Source organism: Schistosoma mansoni, chromosome W (assembly GCF_000237925.1).
Source record: "Schistosoma mansoni strain Puerto Rico chromosome W, complete genome".
NCBI classification, from domain to species: Eukaryota; Metazoa; Platyhelminthes; class Trematoda; order Strigeidida; family Schistosomatidae; genus Schistosoma; species Schistosoma mansoni.
Genome location: NC_031502.1, coordinates 13,440,739 through 13,457,797, shown reverse-complemented (window position 1 = coordinate 13,457,797; position 17,059 = coordinate 13,440,739). Strand labels below are relative to the sequence as shown.

At 37.3% G+C, this 17,059-nt stretch overlaps 1 protein-coding gene across 1 annotated transcript in view; it reads right to left on the bottom strand.

Moving 5' to 3' along the window:
• The window catches only part of Smp_140260 (hypothetical protein), a gene marked incomplete at its 5' end in the record, with an annotated part of 37,507 nt that overhangs the window by 18,932 nt on the left and 1,516 nt on the right, over positions 1-17,059 (bottom strand). Inside the window, 8 exon segments of the mRNA XM_018788626.1 lie at positions 2,309-2,752; positions 4,656-4,921; positions 5,693-5,869; positions 7,500-7,595; positions 8,999-9,313; positions 11,050-11,426; positions 13,445-13,598; positions 13,603-13,615. Coding sequence (XP_018654150.1) covers positions 2,309-2,752; positions 4,656-4,921; positions 5,693-5,869; positions 7,500-7,595; positions 8,999-9,313; positions 11,050-11,426; positions 13,445-13,598; positions 13,603-13,615 — 1,842 coding nt within the window.

The window sequence follows — 17,059 nt, the reverse complement described above, 5'->3', positions numbered from 1 at the left end:
CAATATCACAGCGTTGCAAGCTTGACTTCATCTCATACAAAATAAACTCTAAAAATTTCATCAGAACAAAAGCAGATAAAAACCTCAACTATATATAATACTCAACTGTAAACTTTGAAGTACCAAATAAACTGTTCCTTCTCATAAAGAAAAAGTTATCTTATACTTCAATTTCCACGATAAATTCAACGTTATAACAGTATTTAAGTTCAGGTCCATACATAAATGAACGATGGTTATAACATAAAAAATAGATCTAACGAACAGGACCTAGTGATTTAATAAATAAGACTTGTGTTTTCTGTAGTTTTGTAGAAAAAGTTTTCGCGAGTGACAGAATTTACTGAACAGAGTATACCATAGGAATTCTCATGAACAACATTTGTTTGGAAATGTAACACATTAAACTGGTATGGTCTAGTGTCATGTTTTAACCAAGCATACGTGTTCAATTACACTAATCTTTTAAATATTTTAACAGCTTAGTAGGGGAGTATGTTTACATCATACTAGTTAGAAAGAACTAGTTGACTTAATAACCGTACTTGGATTACCATAGAGTTAGCATAGAGTCAGTCTGACTCTAATCATCTACTCACTGCCTTCTCGTGGCGGGGTGTTCTTTACGAAATTGAGAGGACAAAAAGCGAATGTCCGGCGCTTTAACCGGGTTGGTGGACACGGAAAATCAACCACGAAGAGTTGGAAAACCCTGATTCCAAACTAATGGTGAACATGGGCTCCAGTATCCTGAAGGAACAAATGGCGTATGAATCAATCGTTGGTCACCGGCTACCATAGGACTGCATCTCCTCACGATGCTCTACTGCCTTGTGGATCAGACCTTTGGGTCGAAGGTTCCGGGTGTGGGCCCCTAAGAAAACCACCTGCTTCAGTTTAGGCACCTGGGCAGTATTACAGCCCTCATACAAATCAAATGAGATTTGCGCGGCGCATATATATCTGGTACACCTTTGTACCAATATTTATGTGTTTAAATAAATAAATGCTTGATAATTATGTTGAAACCAAAAAATTATCCTTCCTAATTAGAAAGAATTTCAGTCTCACATATTAGTATAAGTTATCGATTGTGGTTAAAGAATTTTGACACAAAATCTCACTGGTTAACGAGGTGATAAATAAAAATGAAGGTCAAACTTTATCATAAACCAATTGATAAGACCAAATATAGGCTGAACTCATTAAAAATGAGAAAATTCAGGGGACTAAACTAGTTTATGTATAAAGGTTGATCTGATTAGTTCCCGCTTAAATAAATTGTGGAAATTAGTTCCGTTAGATTAGACTTTGTAACAGACTAGGATCGCTTAGACAATTATAAAAAATTAAAAGCATTTGGTATCTATATCGCTCTAGATCCAAACTTTTCAATAGTGACAAGTTGGTAGATCCCTACTTATTATTATTATTACCTTTACTTAAATTTTCCTGTTGATTTCCACTAGCTGTAACCAATGCACGTTTGTCCCACAATAGTGGGGTAATTTAAGTCAATAACCAGATGCTGAGACCTCCCATCACCTTGCAATATCATATTACTGCGTTCATCTATCGATCGGGATTCCTTGCATTCATTTCAACAACACAGAACTCTTACATTAAACCTTTCCACAACATATGGTACATGTTTGTTTGTCTATATGTGAATTGATGGTAAAACTGTAACCTTTTAAAAGTTGGAAACTATGACCACTAAAACAATCGTAAACACTGAGTTCCCAAAATATATTCTACTCTATCAAGAAACAGAATAGATAATGATCAAAGACAAAACGTGTAAATAATTTTCCAACACAGTTTACCAGCAAATAAAATTACAAACGGCTTTATAAAAAAAAACGTTCACCAATCAATGAAATACACATGTTAAAAAATTTCTAGGAAATCTAAAACACCATCATGTTGATTTATTTGACAAGTTAGTATGAAAACAATGAACAAAGATTATGTAAAAAGCAGAATCTGAGCTAATAAAATTCCTCTATAACTTTGAATTCTAAGTATGATTTTCAACATCAAACAGATTCAACTAGATTATTTTTATTCATAGTTGTTTTGTAGACTATTTACTACAAGTCCTAGTTTACGCACAATAGTCCTCATATTAATTCGTACTCTCCACACACATACACTTACAAAATAAGTAGTCTTGATATTTGCCAACAAACTCATTTTTGCCAAATCTTGGTTAACTGGTTTTAAATGTGTTATACATAAAGCAGGTCGACACCTCTAATTTTCGGGTAAGTTTATTCCAGTATAAAAAAATGGATTTACAACTTACCACCAAAACCAATAATACTTAAATGCTCTAACTATTGATAAAGTCTTGGACACTTCTTCTTTGGAGGAGGGATTCATTTTTAAGACAGATTGATGACGCTCGGTTAATAACTGGAAAGCTTGCTGAAATACAGGGTTGTCTTGGGAAAGACCAAGTCCCAGCTGCAGTAAGTCTATACCCTTAGGTGATGCGGTATTATAACTGGAACGATCAGGTATATTAATTGAATTTGACCTGATATTTCTTGAAAACAAATTTCGCCGTGATTCAACAGGACTTATACATCTAGAATCAGGTCTGAAGTTGGGAGGAGACAAATCCAAGTTGGCCACAGAACTCCTACGAGATCCTTGGCATGGAGATCTAGACCGTTCGCAGTCCTGAACAATAGTTGGATCAATTATATAGTAAGCGTTTGTTTGAATAAAACGAAGATAAGCCAACCTAAAAGTTTGCAAAATAAATTACATTTAAATTATATTATAGTTTAGTCAGTAAAGCAGACTAACTTTACAAAATAAACTAATTTTACGATTTTCAGTTTTCAATGCTGGTAGAATTTCATCGAGCAAGCCCACAATCTATCTGGTAACTAAATAACTAAGTTAACAACTTCAGAGTTTAGATGATCATTAAGTATCCTATGACCAACTAGGGAAAAATAAATAGAAAGGCTTAATATTTTGATTTAGATATCAGGTACAAGTATGTGTACCAAAACATCAGATGGAGCTATTTTGTAGAGTAAAGACACTTTCCAATTCTACAACTTGAAGTATAGGAAGTGGGATTGTCAACCATTTGATTCGATACTTCGAAGCTGAACATTTAGATCAACTAACCCTAAAGGACTTAGGAGAAGTTTCAATGTAACTATAACATCTACAACTCTGAAAATAGAAAATATGGATTCCACCAAACCAATGAAAATTTTGTAGCATTGTTATCTAGCAGAACTGTGTTATAAAAGTAAAGTACTATGTACATCAACCTAACTGAATCTCAGTAATAGGATTACGTTTGGGAATTTCATGAGGGAAGATAGTAAAATAGATACTACTGCTACTCCATTAGATTTGAGATTGATGCCTGAGTGGTCAGAAGCTGATAGTGGTAAATGAGGTAACACATATTCGAGTGGAAAAGCTCAAAGCAGTAAGTCCCCTTCTCGACATACATTCCGCTGTTCCGTATATGCTAACGAAACTAGAAAATTTACATTCATAGTTCTTAAGGTCACAAGTAAGAAATCGCAAGGAAATGAAAATAGCTATAAACGATTACGGTTATTGAAAACAAAACCATATTTTGCTACAGATAGAAAAACATTTTTTCCATATATATTACCACCTTCAATTTTTATATCAAATATGAACCAAATAGCTGTAACATATGGGTTGGAGATAGACAGCCAAAGATGAATATAAATATCAACACAATGCTAGAAAACACTGATGATAGTACATTATTGTTTGAAATTCTGATGTACTTGATTTATCCATACAATAGGAAAAGACGGTATTGACTGGTCACTAAATTGTAACCAATGGTGTGTTTGTATATTCTTACTGCCGATGGGATTCAACCCAACAAGTTACGATATCGGCGATCAGCTAACATAACTCGGCCACTAAGTCCGAGGTTCGAACCAAACTCCATCAACTTCGGTTTAGGCAATCGGGTAGTATGATTCGCAAAATAATAAGACTGCGACCCATGCACAAATACTTGGTGGATGAATCGATAACAATAAGTGACTCAACAATGTATGGTTGGAAGAGGTCGACAGGAAACCTTGAACCCAAGCTCTCGTGACAGATGACATTCGTTGGCGAAGGGTCCCTACAATCAATTAACGCTAATATCTCTGTCCTATAAGAAGTTAGTCTCAGCCAGTGGTGCAGTCCGAATCCGACGGAGGCTACCAGTTCCTTCAAGACTTCAGACATACCTTTCTGATGAGTTCCAACGAGCACGAAACGTAGGTCCAGAGTTTTCAATAGACTCCTTCGAACCTACTAAGAGTAGGTTCCGATAGATATATGTTGCTAGCTGAAAATCTATGTATTCACAATTTCTTGCTATTCGAAAAAAGTTTGCAATAATACTGATAATTGTGGATCAATGTCTTGTAGTGGATGAATCACTCACTTTTACACAGGAAAAGGTTTTTGGATCATCTACACCAGACAATAAATATCTCAATCATCCGGCAACCAATAGTGAATAATTTTCGCTATTACAGTCAGATTTTGAATTAGCTTTTAAAATAAATACCACACAACATCTAATAAAAAGGATGAATAACTTCATTACGACAAAAAGCTGGTTTTAATAAAAATATTACCATTCAGCCATTCGATTCAATGTGACGAAAACAGCACGATAACGTTGAAAGTCTGCAATCACGGGTGTCGTACCAATAACTTTCAGCCGACCACGAAGAAAATCTAGGTTGATTAACAAATCAACTAACTTATCCAACTGAGCAGCCTTGAACAAATGTTCAGTGGCATTATTCCAGAAATAAATATGTTCCCAAGAAGATACAAGTTTTAACCAACGACCCCCACAAAAAGTAAAATAGTTCTGTATAAACTTGGCATGATAGTTCTACAAATGTATTTTTAAAACAAACTAAGGTTAGTGGTCTGTTATTAATTATAAATAAAATGCATTTTAAAAACTAATTTGAACATACTATAAAAATATAGCTGAAATAACAAGTCAAAACTTTCCACATTATATATATTACTTGAAAAATAAAGTGAAGTGAAAGGCAATACACAAATTTGAGGATTAGGTATCATAGTTTAAGGATATACAATACAAGGTTCAATCAAACTAGGATTTCAATGCTGATGAGGTGAAAACTAAACTTATTAACCTTTTTATTCCCGTAAACCTACGTAAAAGTAGATTCCTTATACCATACACTATCGTTTCCAATCAATGGACTTCAAATGAATCGAATTAAATTACACAGAAAATCTATAAGCATGCACGTCGAATAATTACTGACAGTAGGCTTACCTATTGAATACACAACAATAATATAAAAACAAGGAACGAAGTATAATAACAAGACCAAATCATACAATTACTTAGAATTATAACAGCCAAACCGTCAAATTTCATATAGGTCAGTCGACTGATAAAATCTGTCTGAATCTCTCCCATAATATTTAAATCTACCGTTTAATCAATTAAATTAGTCCTGCTAATAAGCATTAAATAATCATAAATGATTATATTATGCCCTGAATACGAAAGATTTTACACCTTAACACACGGTTTCAAATCTTACATTCCCATTATTCAATAACAGTTGAGTTAATAGCAAGCATTCATACTAATAAACGATACACCGAAATAGTAACTCACTGCTTGCTCAACGGGGTCGATATATGATTTCAAAAGATCTAGTTGTATACCATGTATTGTGTAGCCACAGTTCCCTACTTTATAAATCCAATGCCTAACAGTTAAAGAATAACGAGTGTAGAGAGAAAGAACCATCTCAGCCTTGTCCTCAGGTATTGCCCACAGGATCCCACAAACCTGGAACAAGTAAAATACATAGAATATCATCAGGTTAATACAAATAATACGAACGCCATGGCGAATAAATGAAAAACAGACGAAAAAACTGGTGGGTTTTCTTCCGAGTCACTAAAAAAGCAATCAGACTCTTGAAATTAATCATCGCGCACCTAGTTGAGACGAAGCCTCAGGAACTTATCTGTATTGGTTGACCTTGAGCCACAAATTAATAACTATCATTGCTGTTATTTCTTTAGCAGACTAAATAGTTGTTCGGACTTCATCGAAACAGATGTCACTGCCTCTGCATCAGTTGGCCTCAACATACACAGAAGAAAAATTAATATCCTCAAATACAACACAGAGAACACCAACCCAGTCCCAACTGATGGACAAACTCTTGAAGAGGCGGAAACTTTCACGTATCTGGGTAGCATCATCAATGAACGTGGAGGATCCGATGAAGATTTGAAGGCAAGAACTGGCAAAGCAACAGCCGCATTCCTACAGTTGAACAGTAAATGGAACTCTACTATACGGAGCTGAAACGTGGAGAACCACAACAACCATCATCAAAAAAGTGCAAGTATTTATAAACAATTGTCTGAGCAAAACACTAAATGTCCGTTGTCCAGATACCATTGTAGTGTATGCTACTTATGTTCACAGCTATAATTAGTGAGTAAACCCAATAGAAAGTGGAATGCATGCCTGCAGAAGATTGGGAAGATTCAATTGAATAGAACAGAAAGGGAAACAGAAAGTTATTGTAATAACAACAGAATTGAAAGAATCATGAATGATGTGAAGGATAACTGATGGAAGATGTGCAAATTATGTATTCAATGTATGGTTTTCATATTTTGCGAAAGCACTGTAATTTTGTATTAAAAAATAAATTGGTCTTCCCCCACCCCTGTGTTCTACGTGCACTACGCCATCAGCAGCAACTTACAGTGGCAGAGAACAAATTATCTTCCCGGTGAGGAGGAAATTTGGAAAAGACATTGGAAGTGGATAGGACATACATTAAAGGGATCATCAAACTGAATCACGAGGTAAGTGCTAACTTGGAATCCTGAAGGGAAATAGGATGTGGATGACTCCCACATTCATAGGCTACGAAATTCACTGTTTTACGAATACTGCACTGAGATTGTTTTCTAGAGGGCGATGGAAACCTTCTGATTTAATAACCCAAATTAATAGGCACCAAATCAGAGAAACGTTTGTAGCTGGGAAAACCGTTAGTAGTTACACAACCTTGAATGCCCATGTGGACTGGTATTTACTGTCCAGTCTTATCAGTAAACACTATTACTTTCTTATTTCAGTCTCATAATCTGCAACTTTTGAACAATTGTCGATTCAAATAAACCTACAAACAAGGTAGGTTGAGTTTAAAAACACTCTCTAAGTCGATTTTGTTTGGGTTAAGATATTTGTCGCCAAGGTTTTCAACGATGTAAATTAATCAATCTATTCAGTCATAAAAAAACGGAGAGAGAGATGTTTAAGAAAAAACTTTGAACTAGCATGTAACCCTCATTTAACACAATCAATATTTAGTCACCACTTGGTAACACAATCCACAATTCTATCCCACTATAACCATGACAAGATGTTAGTAAAATACACTAAGACTTACTTTTGGTGTCAGAACAATGCCTGGCTCAAATATTACCAAACGGCGATAGTATGCTTGATTTTCGGGTGACAGGAGTGATATGCTTTTATCAAAAGCCTTGAGAAAATAAAGAATGAAAATAGCTATGTTGGAAACATCGAAATGTGAAGATTTGATAAAAACAACGTTTTCACAAATTGAACGTAAATAGATTCTTGTTAAGAAATGGTCCTCTTAAGTTATGACTTTCAAACTCTTAAAACATATATGCGACGTGTGACTTTAGACTCGCACATATATTGACGTGTTCGAAGGGACAAAAATCAAATGTTTTATCTTTTACAGTTGATAGGCCGCCGAGTAGTGATCAATGTCATGTATTTCGAATCATTAGTCCTGACCGAATTCTGTCTATCAAGTTGCAATGTAACCATTAGTCTAAATGACTCGACATTGCGCGCACTATGTTGAAATGTAAGGTGGCGACTGGCATGGTGGATGACACGAAGTCCAATCCTCCAGGGAGCATCAGTTCCCTTAAGACTACAGGCATACCTTGCTGACGAGTGCCAAATAGCACAAAACCTAGGTTCAGGGTTTCCTGTCGACTACTTTCAACCACCTCCCTACATAGTACTTTAACCGCTAGTCTGGTTTGAGCATCTTCAAGATATTTAAAATTCCAATCCTAATTTTCTTGAAACTTGTCAAACTACATGGTGAAACTGCAAAATTATTTCACTCCGAATTGGCTAGGAAATCACAGATATTAATCAGACTCTTTTTAGTTTCTTCAGCACCCAATATTTCTGAAACTTTGTGACTAGATCTTGATAAGAATTAACATCCAACAAACTTTCACATTTTTGAGATTAATAAACAAAAGTTAACAGTATTCACTTTGGACGATGTATAGACCAAATACCTAACCCATTTCAAGTCATAAAAATATGCATAATCATCTCTTATTTACATTAGAGGTGCAATTCAAGGAGGTTCTTCTGATAAACTGCAGTGGCGGCCTGTCACTCAAACTCCATATAAAGAATGATTACAATCGTCAGTAATCAGTCCTATCAGGTAAAATAAAACGACTTCATGTGTTCGGACAACAGTACTTCTAAGTACACAGTCTGTTATTGCTGTTGGTTTTTTAATCCAGTTCAAGCTAAAAACACAATTAAACACAATATTGATAATATTTATAAGTCATTTTCAGATTTTAACAAATTCACGAAGTTCTGCAGTGTGAAGCACTTAAAATTCAACAAACTATGAAATATAACTACATGAAGGTCGATAGCCAATGCTTGATATACATACCTCGTTAACAACTATTCGCATGATAATTAAAGGTGAACAGAGTTTGAAAACGGAATACTTCGAAAGATATATGGAATAAAACTTGACTCATAAGCGTAATTTCTCTCTTTCCTAAAAACATTAAATCCTAAAATGTGTAGTAATTACCAAAAAAATTCTTCATAGATAATAAAAAAGCTAACATGCAAACACTTTACCTGAAATACAGAATCGTAACCATAGGCACTAGGACGTTTAATAGCTACCCAATCAAGAAATTTAGATCCGGTTCCATTTACACTGATAACATAGTCAGAAAGACGATGAATTTGATTGTATAATAGGCTTCCTAGCAAACTAACGGCAAAAGGTAATCCATATGTCATTTGACTTATAGCAGGTAAGGAAATGTCAGAATCCTTTAAATTTTGAGATGATTTACTAGACGGGATAAATTGTTCCATTGAATACCCAGTCCACATAGACAAAAGACTAGCGACTTCATCTTCCGATAAGTCATTGTGCAAATGTAGCTAGGTGGTAGGACAGAAATCTTAATTAGCATATCACAAAAAGTAACAAAGTTTTACAAAAACAAAACAAATATTAATCATTTACATAAGTGGTGCATCGACTAACCTGACGACAATTCCCACCATAGATGAACAACAAATAGATAAAACCACATGAAAAAGTAATTTGTTTTACTCAAGTTCGAAACCTGTCATAAAAGTATCCTCTAGAAGTGTAAGACGTAATAGCCATCATGCTATCGCAGAGACGCTGAACTAATCCACAATATGAGATCGCCACTTAATAATATTCATTGATATTCCACCTGATTCCCAGACTTGATCAATATTGCATTTCATAAATTAAAACCTTACAAGATATAAATTACTCCGAATGAATAATCCACAAGGTAAAACGATTGGTTGATATATTTGGGATATGTGATACCTATACTCCATCATCCCTTACCTCGACAGGTGATGTTTGCTGGTAAGTGGGAAAAAAACAGGGGCAATCAAACCAAGACATGAACAAGTCTATGAGAACATAAACTGTTGGTCTGAGTTATTCTGGTAGATACAGATTACCTGATTGGGGTCCGCGAGATAACCATGACCAGTGGTTGAAGACTTTAGGTGACATGGATCAGAATCGTCCACAATGGTGCAGATTTATTCTTTATCTTCCTCTCAATTTTTAATTGCAGTATCCTTTCATAAACACCCTTCCGCTCTCTCTTTCAAATACACTATTGACATTTGATCTCTTTTATTGTAACCACTACTATATTATCCCAATCTCTTTAGCTATATACCTTGTTAATTTCAGTTCGTCGTACTAAAGTGATACGGCAACTTCAACCAATGCACATCTGTCCCAACCTGACTACATTTCAAAGTTTTTCTTTTGTTATAATCACAAACATGACTAGTGGGTGTTGTTGCTAATAATGCGCATACAATTTTACAGCCATCTATATTTTTATTATTGTGTCACTTGAATAATTATCTCCGAAAATAGGGAATTCCGATATTGATGAAAAACGAACCGGGTATGTAAGGCCTGTTTTCGATGCTTTAGTCACAGAGAATAAGAATAAATATTTTCTAGTTGGTTTAATAACTCAGGAATTCAGCTAATAGTTTTCCTTGTAAGTTACAACATTAACTATCACCCTGTCTAGGAGCTAAACATAATTACAAATCAGACATGAACCATATATAATAAACAAATCTATCGACTTTTACTAATATGTCACTTATTTACTTCCTGAGTCTTTACAAGGTATTTTCTAGTAAACAATCAGAACAATCGACTGGTGTTTATTGGTTTGATAATGAAATATCCAAGTGACTTTATACCACTTCCATCAACATGAGATAGCCTCATTAAAACCTAACTTCGTTAAGATATTTTGTGCATCCTGCTACGGAAGTCTCCACAACATATCAAAGATATTATTGTTGCCTCTTTTCGTATGAGAATTTTTGGTGAACCACAACTTTATTTCTGGCAATCAGCTTAATCTTATCAATGTAACTTTTAAACCAAAATCACCAGATAAAACTACATTAGGCATGCCGTTTATGTGAACAAAAAGGGGTGGTAAGCAATTTTTGAGCATTTCAATAAATGATAAACGCCGACTGTTTAGTTTATCATTCGTCAGAAAACATAGAAGCATAAACAAACATAATTTTCATAGTGAATTGCTGAATATTAAAAGCAGAAGTATAGCCAAGTTTAAAAATCTTACTCTATCCACGGGAGTTTCTACTCGCTCCAAAATATCTAAATCCCGTGAAGTAACCAAAAAGGCACCAGGTAAGTTGGAAAGTACTCGTCCAACTTCAATATCCCATACATCATCGAGAATAATCAGCAGTAAGGAAGTAATTAGATTACCATTCTCATCCGGACCCCAAGATGTGCGTTGCTGCTTACGAATTAGAGATCTTCTAAGTCTTTCAAGACTATCATCTAATGTTAGTGAATGACTAGTTGGAAAGTGAAGGGAATCTGACAGATTCTGGTTCGTATTTACATCACGAAAATGATCGCCAAGTTGATTTACTCTGTGTGCTAATCGATCAACAAATTGTATGATGTTCTGTTTAGGATACGAGACGGTATCTGAATTTAAAGTATTGAGAAAAAGTGGCCCAACATGCATCCAGATTACACCTAAAAGGAAAGGTTGATTGGACGATTAGCTCATTAACAGTAAAAGATTTCCCAACATATTTTGCCAAAAATATAAATAATTAAATATCAAAGACAGTAGAAATAGAGCATACGCATGGAATACATCTAAGACACTAATGGGAAGCCTGGTGTCAGTGAGACAATCTTTGAAGTTGATAGCACAAGTACCAACACCTAAAGGTGTATTGAACACTAATCAGATCACTTAGAGAGACATTGGTTGAGCAACGTCGGCCGAATGTCTTAAGATTCCTTGCCAGTAACGACCAATTCACACAAAAAAGTGTAAGTCTGTTAAAATATATCAACTTTTGAAGCGTCACAAGTCACCAGATGACCTATCCCAGATCCACTATAAGGATGGTGACAAACTTCTAATCAGTGAACCGACTGGGAAATTTGTAGAGATTTGAAAAACAGAGTCTTCCATTACCTTGAAATGAAGAGATAGTATTATTCATCTTTAAAAATGGCCTTCGTAAATTATGCAATAGTTATAAAAGCATTAGTGTCTTCTCTATTTGGTTCTGAAATATATCGGCTTCTGTCATTCTCCGTATACTGTGCAAGGAACTAGCTGTTTTCCATTCGGGTTGTGGGTGCACTGATCACGTCATCAATCCTCCGCTAAATACTGGAATCTCGTCAAACTTACTGCAACCCAACAATCGTCGTGCCTTACATTTGTTGAACAGGACCCTATATTGTAACTTTCTGTTAAAGAAAAGTGTACCTGAGAAGTTAGACATTTTAAACGCTTCAAATGAAATGAAGGCACTCAGACACCTCTTTCCAGCATTTCAGTTTAGCAGTTTATGATATTATGAGTCTTCACCAACTGAAGTGGTTGGGACATGTGTTACGTATGTCTAATCACCATCTGTCTGGAGATGTAATGTTAACTCGTGTATGTTTAAGCTGGAAGAAAGTTAGGAGCGATTAAGTTGAACACACGACATCACTTTATGAAGCCAGTGGTTTTTGATTAAAGCCATGTTGGTAGATGCAAACTACTTTGTTGGGGTCCTCAAGATAACCACTATGTGGTTGGAGACATTAGGTAACATGGCCGACAACCACGCAGATGCATTCACCTTTGATCTACTTCTTGATCTTGAGTTCCCATATTCCTTCAGACATATCCTCTGATTCCTTGTTCACAAATCATATTCTCACTGATCAGTTTTTCTTACTACCATTGCCACTACATTTATTTCGACTCCTTTGAAATCGTCACGTTAATTGCATCTTGTGCTAACGTGGTAAGGTAACGCGGGTCAACTTACATTCTTCTCAGACTCAATATCGATTATAACTGATTGAAGTGGGACTGGGCAGGGTCTCACCATTACTCTTCAACTTCACCACTGATAGCATTCTGGAAACGGTTCTAATGTAAGTAGGTAGTGATGGGAGAGATCTGTTACCTGAAAAAAGCTTTCCAAACGTGAGTATGCAGATGACATTATCTAATTGTGAGATGATACTATAAGCTAATCGTAATTAATCAATTAGCAATCAGTTTCTGTAATCATAGCACGTATTTGCATCGTCTAAATGCAAAGTACCACTACAAGGCTGGTTGGAGTCTATCTGCCCTCACGCCTGTGACGAAGCGTGACGAATTTCTTGATGGCCTATTGTACCACGATTTGTGGCTAAATAAGTAAACACAACATACAAATGAAACACATTCATTACTTATAAAACTATCAAAAATCCTATAGCTCTATAGAATTAATGATCAAGGGTCTATATATAGTTTTTTTATTAGAGATAAAAAATTTAGAACACATTTTGGTGAAATGTGGACATACCTCCTGGAAAACAATCAACAAGAAGAGTTGATTCTTGACGCAGAACACTGGCTGATAAAACTGACTTGCCTGACCCAGGAGACCCATGAATCAATAGCCAAGCATTAGTAGGAGGAGGATTGAGATTACCCATAACTTTTGAGTAGTCTTGAAATCGTGGCGTAATATCCATTTCAGCTAACTTATCTGAAGGTATTTTATCAACTCTGAAGTGATCAGCTAACGCTTGTAATTTGTTGGAAAGAGCACTCACCAAATCCGGACGATTAATATAGCGAGTAGGTTTATCTGGAACTGCTCCTTCAAGCAGTAATTCTCTCAAATCTGACAAGCTATGCTCTTTTTTCCTATAAATAGAAGACCGGACCCAATTACACGTTACTGATAGAAAGATAAAAGACAATATCTATGAAAGCGTTTGTATTTTACGCTAAAACAAGAATTTTTAGACTAGTAATACACAGAACGGTAAAAAGTTACTAATTTACATTACAAATCAATAAAACAAAATTCCCATGTTTATAATCACCCTTTTAGCCATAGTCAGTTTATGAGGCTATCGAGATTGTGTTAAATTTTGGAGGATATTACTACGTGAGACCTGAGTAAAATTGTTTCATTTGACTAGCCAAACAGTTATTGAACTAAAACAACTTATTTCGGTTATGAGCCAATTCTATTCTTATTTCCTATATACTCTGCACGTTTGAAAGACTGTTGCTGGAACAGTTATAAAAAGACTAACAGACTGTGTAGCAATAAGAGAAAACTGTTTCCACGGTTCTTAACTTGACTGATGATACACTGACAAATATTTTTCCCTTGCAAATAACAATTGGAAAATCCCCAGAATTTATAACAATGTTTAAATCTAGTAGTAACATTTTTGCCCAATAGGACTATAGTGCATGTACCCTCGAAAAGATCAAATGATTTCTGAATGGGTTCATCCCATGAAATTAGATAACAACCTCATTAAAGCAACACTTATGACAACTGATTAAAATATCGTAGAGATTCGGGAAAAACAGCTACATCTGACTGATACTCCCTATCAGCTTCTACACAACCGAAGAATAAAAATATTCTTGACATTAGGCACAGACAAAAACTCAAAGGAGATGCTGCTAAATGACAGATACTGTAGTACTAGCCAGAGACTTGAATGCACAGGTCGGGCGTCTAGGCACAGAAGAGAGTCGTCTAGGTGGCCGATGGGGACTTGTTGGTCGCAGGACAGATAACGGGGACCGTTTGCTGCAACTGTGCACAAACCACAACCTGTTTCTGGCCAGCACTAACTTCCGGCACAGTCATCGCCGGTGTGCCACCTGGCGTCCTCCCTCTGCATCCCAAGCCTGGACTCAGATTGATCACATCGCGATCAGCTACCGCTGGCGTGGTTGTGTACAAGACTGCCGCTCCTTTTGGAGTACCTATCTGGAGTCTGATCATGCCCTGGTCTGCGCCAATCTCACCTTACTTTTCAGTGGCCGAAGGATTGACCACCACCAACGGATTGATATTAGTAAACTGGCTGCAACTTCTGTTGCAAGTAAGTATCGAGCGGAGCTAGCCTCTAGGCTAGCTACCACCCCACCGAAAAGTATAGATGAGCATTTGTTGCATCTTCACGACGCCATGAAAATGGCGAGTAAAGCCGCTTGCGGCTTCGCGAAACGTCCCGCTTACAAGCACTGGGTTTCTTCTGGCTCCTTACAACTGATGGAAGCCCGTCGGTCTACTCCGGGTGACCGTGAGTTTGACCACAAACGAAGGCTGTTACGTAATGAAATCGGGCAAAGCTTGCGTAAGGACCGGGAAGCCTGGTGGTCGGAGCGTGCTAATGAGATGGAAGCAGCAGCTGCATCTGGTAACTGCCGGAAGCTCTTCCAACTCATCCGAGCCACTGGCAGCAAGAAGTCTGGTGTGAGTGAAACAATCTACGAGGATGATGGGATGCCAATCACTAACATCTCCCGACGTCTTGGACGATGGGCGGAATTTTTCGAAGGGCAGTTCAACTGGCCTGCTGCTCCGGCAACATCAACCAGCTTGTCCTGCCCCCCATGGCCGGTGACGACTGTTCCACCAAACGAGGCGGAAGTCCGCAAGGAACTCCAACTCTTGAAACGTTACAAATCACCTGGCCCAGATGACTTACCTCCGGCTCTTTTTAAAGATGGTGGCGACTTTCTGACTAAGGAATTGACTGTGTTGTTTGGAAAGGTTTGGGAGCAAGAAAGTGTTCCAACATCATGGAATGAGTCAATAGTCGTCCCTATCTTTAAAAAGGGTTCACGTTGTTCCTGCAATAACTATCGGGGGATAAGTCTACTTTGGCTACTATTGGCTTCTATCATTCTTCGTAGGTTGTTTAAAACCCGAGAACGATTGACTCGCGAGGAGCAGGCTGGTTTTCGTTCTGGTCGAGGATGCATTGATCACATCTTCACCCTCCGCCAAATGTTAGAACACCGTCATACTTATCGCAGGCCAACAATCGTAGTGTTTCTTGATATCAGGGCGGCCTTCGACGACATCCTGGAAACAGCTCTGGTGGATGTAAGTAATGGCGGTGTGGATCTGTTGCCTGGAGAAAGACTTCTCGACCTTGAGTATGCGGATGATATTGTCTTACTGTGCGATAATGCCCAAGGCATGCAATCAGCACTTAATCAGTTGGCAATCAGTGTCCGCAGGTACGGTATGTGCTTTGCATCCTCCAAGTGCAAGGTACTCCTACAAGACTGGCAGGATTCTAATCCTGTACTCACCCTGGATGGTGAGGAGATCGAAGTAGTTGAGAAGTTCGTGTATCTAGGTAGCTATATAAGTGCTGGTGGTGGCGTGAGTGATGAGATTGGTGCACGTATAATGAAAGCCAGAGCGGCTTATGCCAATCTGGGCCATCTTTGGCGCCTTCGTGATGTTAGTCTGGCTGTAAAAGGTCGGATCTACAACGCGTCGGTGAGAGCAGTTTTGCTCTATGCTTGTGAAACCTGGCCTCTCCGAGTTGAGGATGTTAGACGTCTCTCTGTGTTCGATCATCGTTGTCTCCGAAGGATTGCTGACATCCAGTGGCAACACCATGTTAGTAATGCAGAGGTTCGGCATCGTGTGTTCGGGCGTAGAGACGATAATTCAATTGGTGTCACCATCTTGAAACACCGACTTTCGGTGGCTTGGACATGTTTTACGAATGTCGTCCCAGAGGCTTCCACGTCGTGCATTATTTGCCGACTCTGGGACTGGTTGGAAAAAGCGGAGAGGAGGTCAGTGTATGACATGGTGTCGTGGCATGAAAGAGAGCTGCAAAGGGCTAGCTTCTGTTGGTCCTTCACGACTCCTTGGTTGGGGTCCGAGAGATGGTGCAACACAGTGGCTAGAGACGTTATCAGATATGGCTCAGAATAGAAGCCAGTGGCGATCCTGCTGCAACCTTCTTTTACTTTCTACATAAAGAATGGTTCTAACTTTCCTAACTGAAAGAGTCTTCTGGTTGTACATTTCAGTCCGCCTTATCTTTTCATCCCTTCTCTTCCTACTTTCATTATTTTGTGTGGCGCATATGTACCTGGTGCCCTTTTGTACCAATATATATGTGTTTAAATAAATAAATAAATAATAAATGCTAAATGGCATAGTTATTAGTCAGACTAAATAAAACCCTTCTGAACATTGAAAGGCAGTCAACCAAAACTTTTTTTAGTGGAAGTAAGATCTTGAGTCGGGAAACCGTTG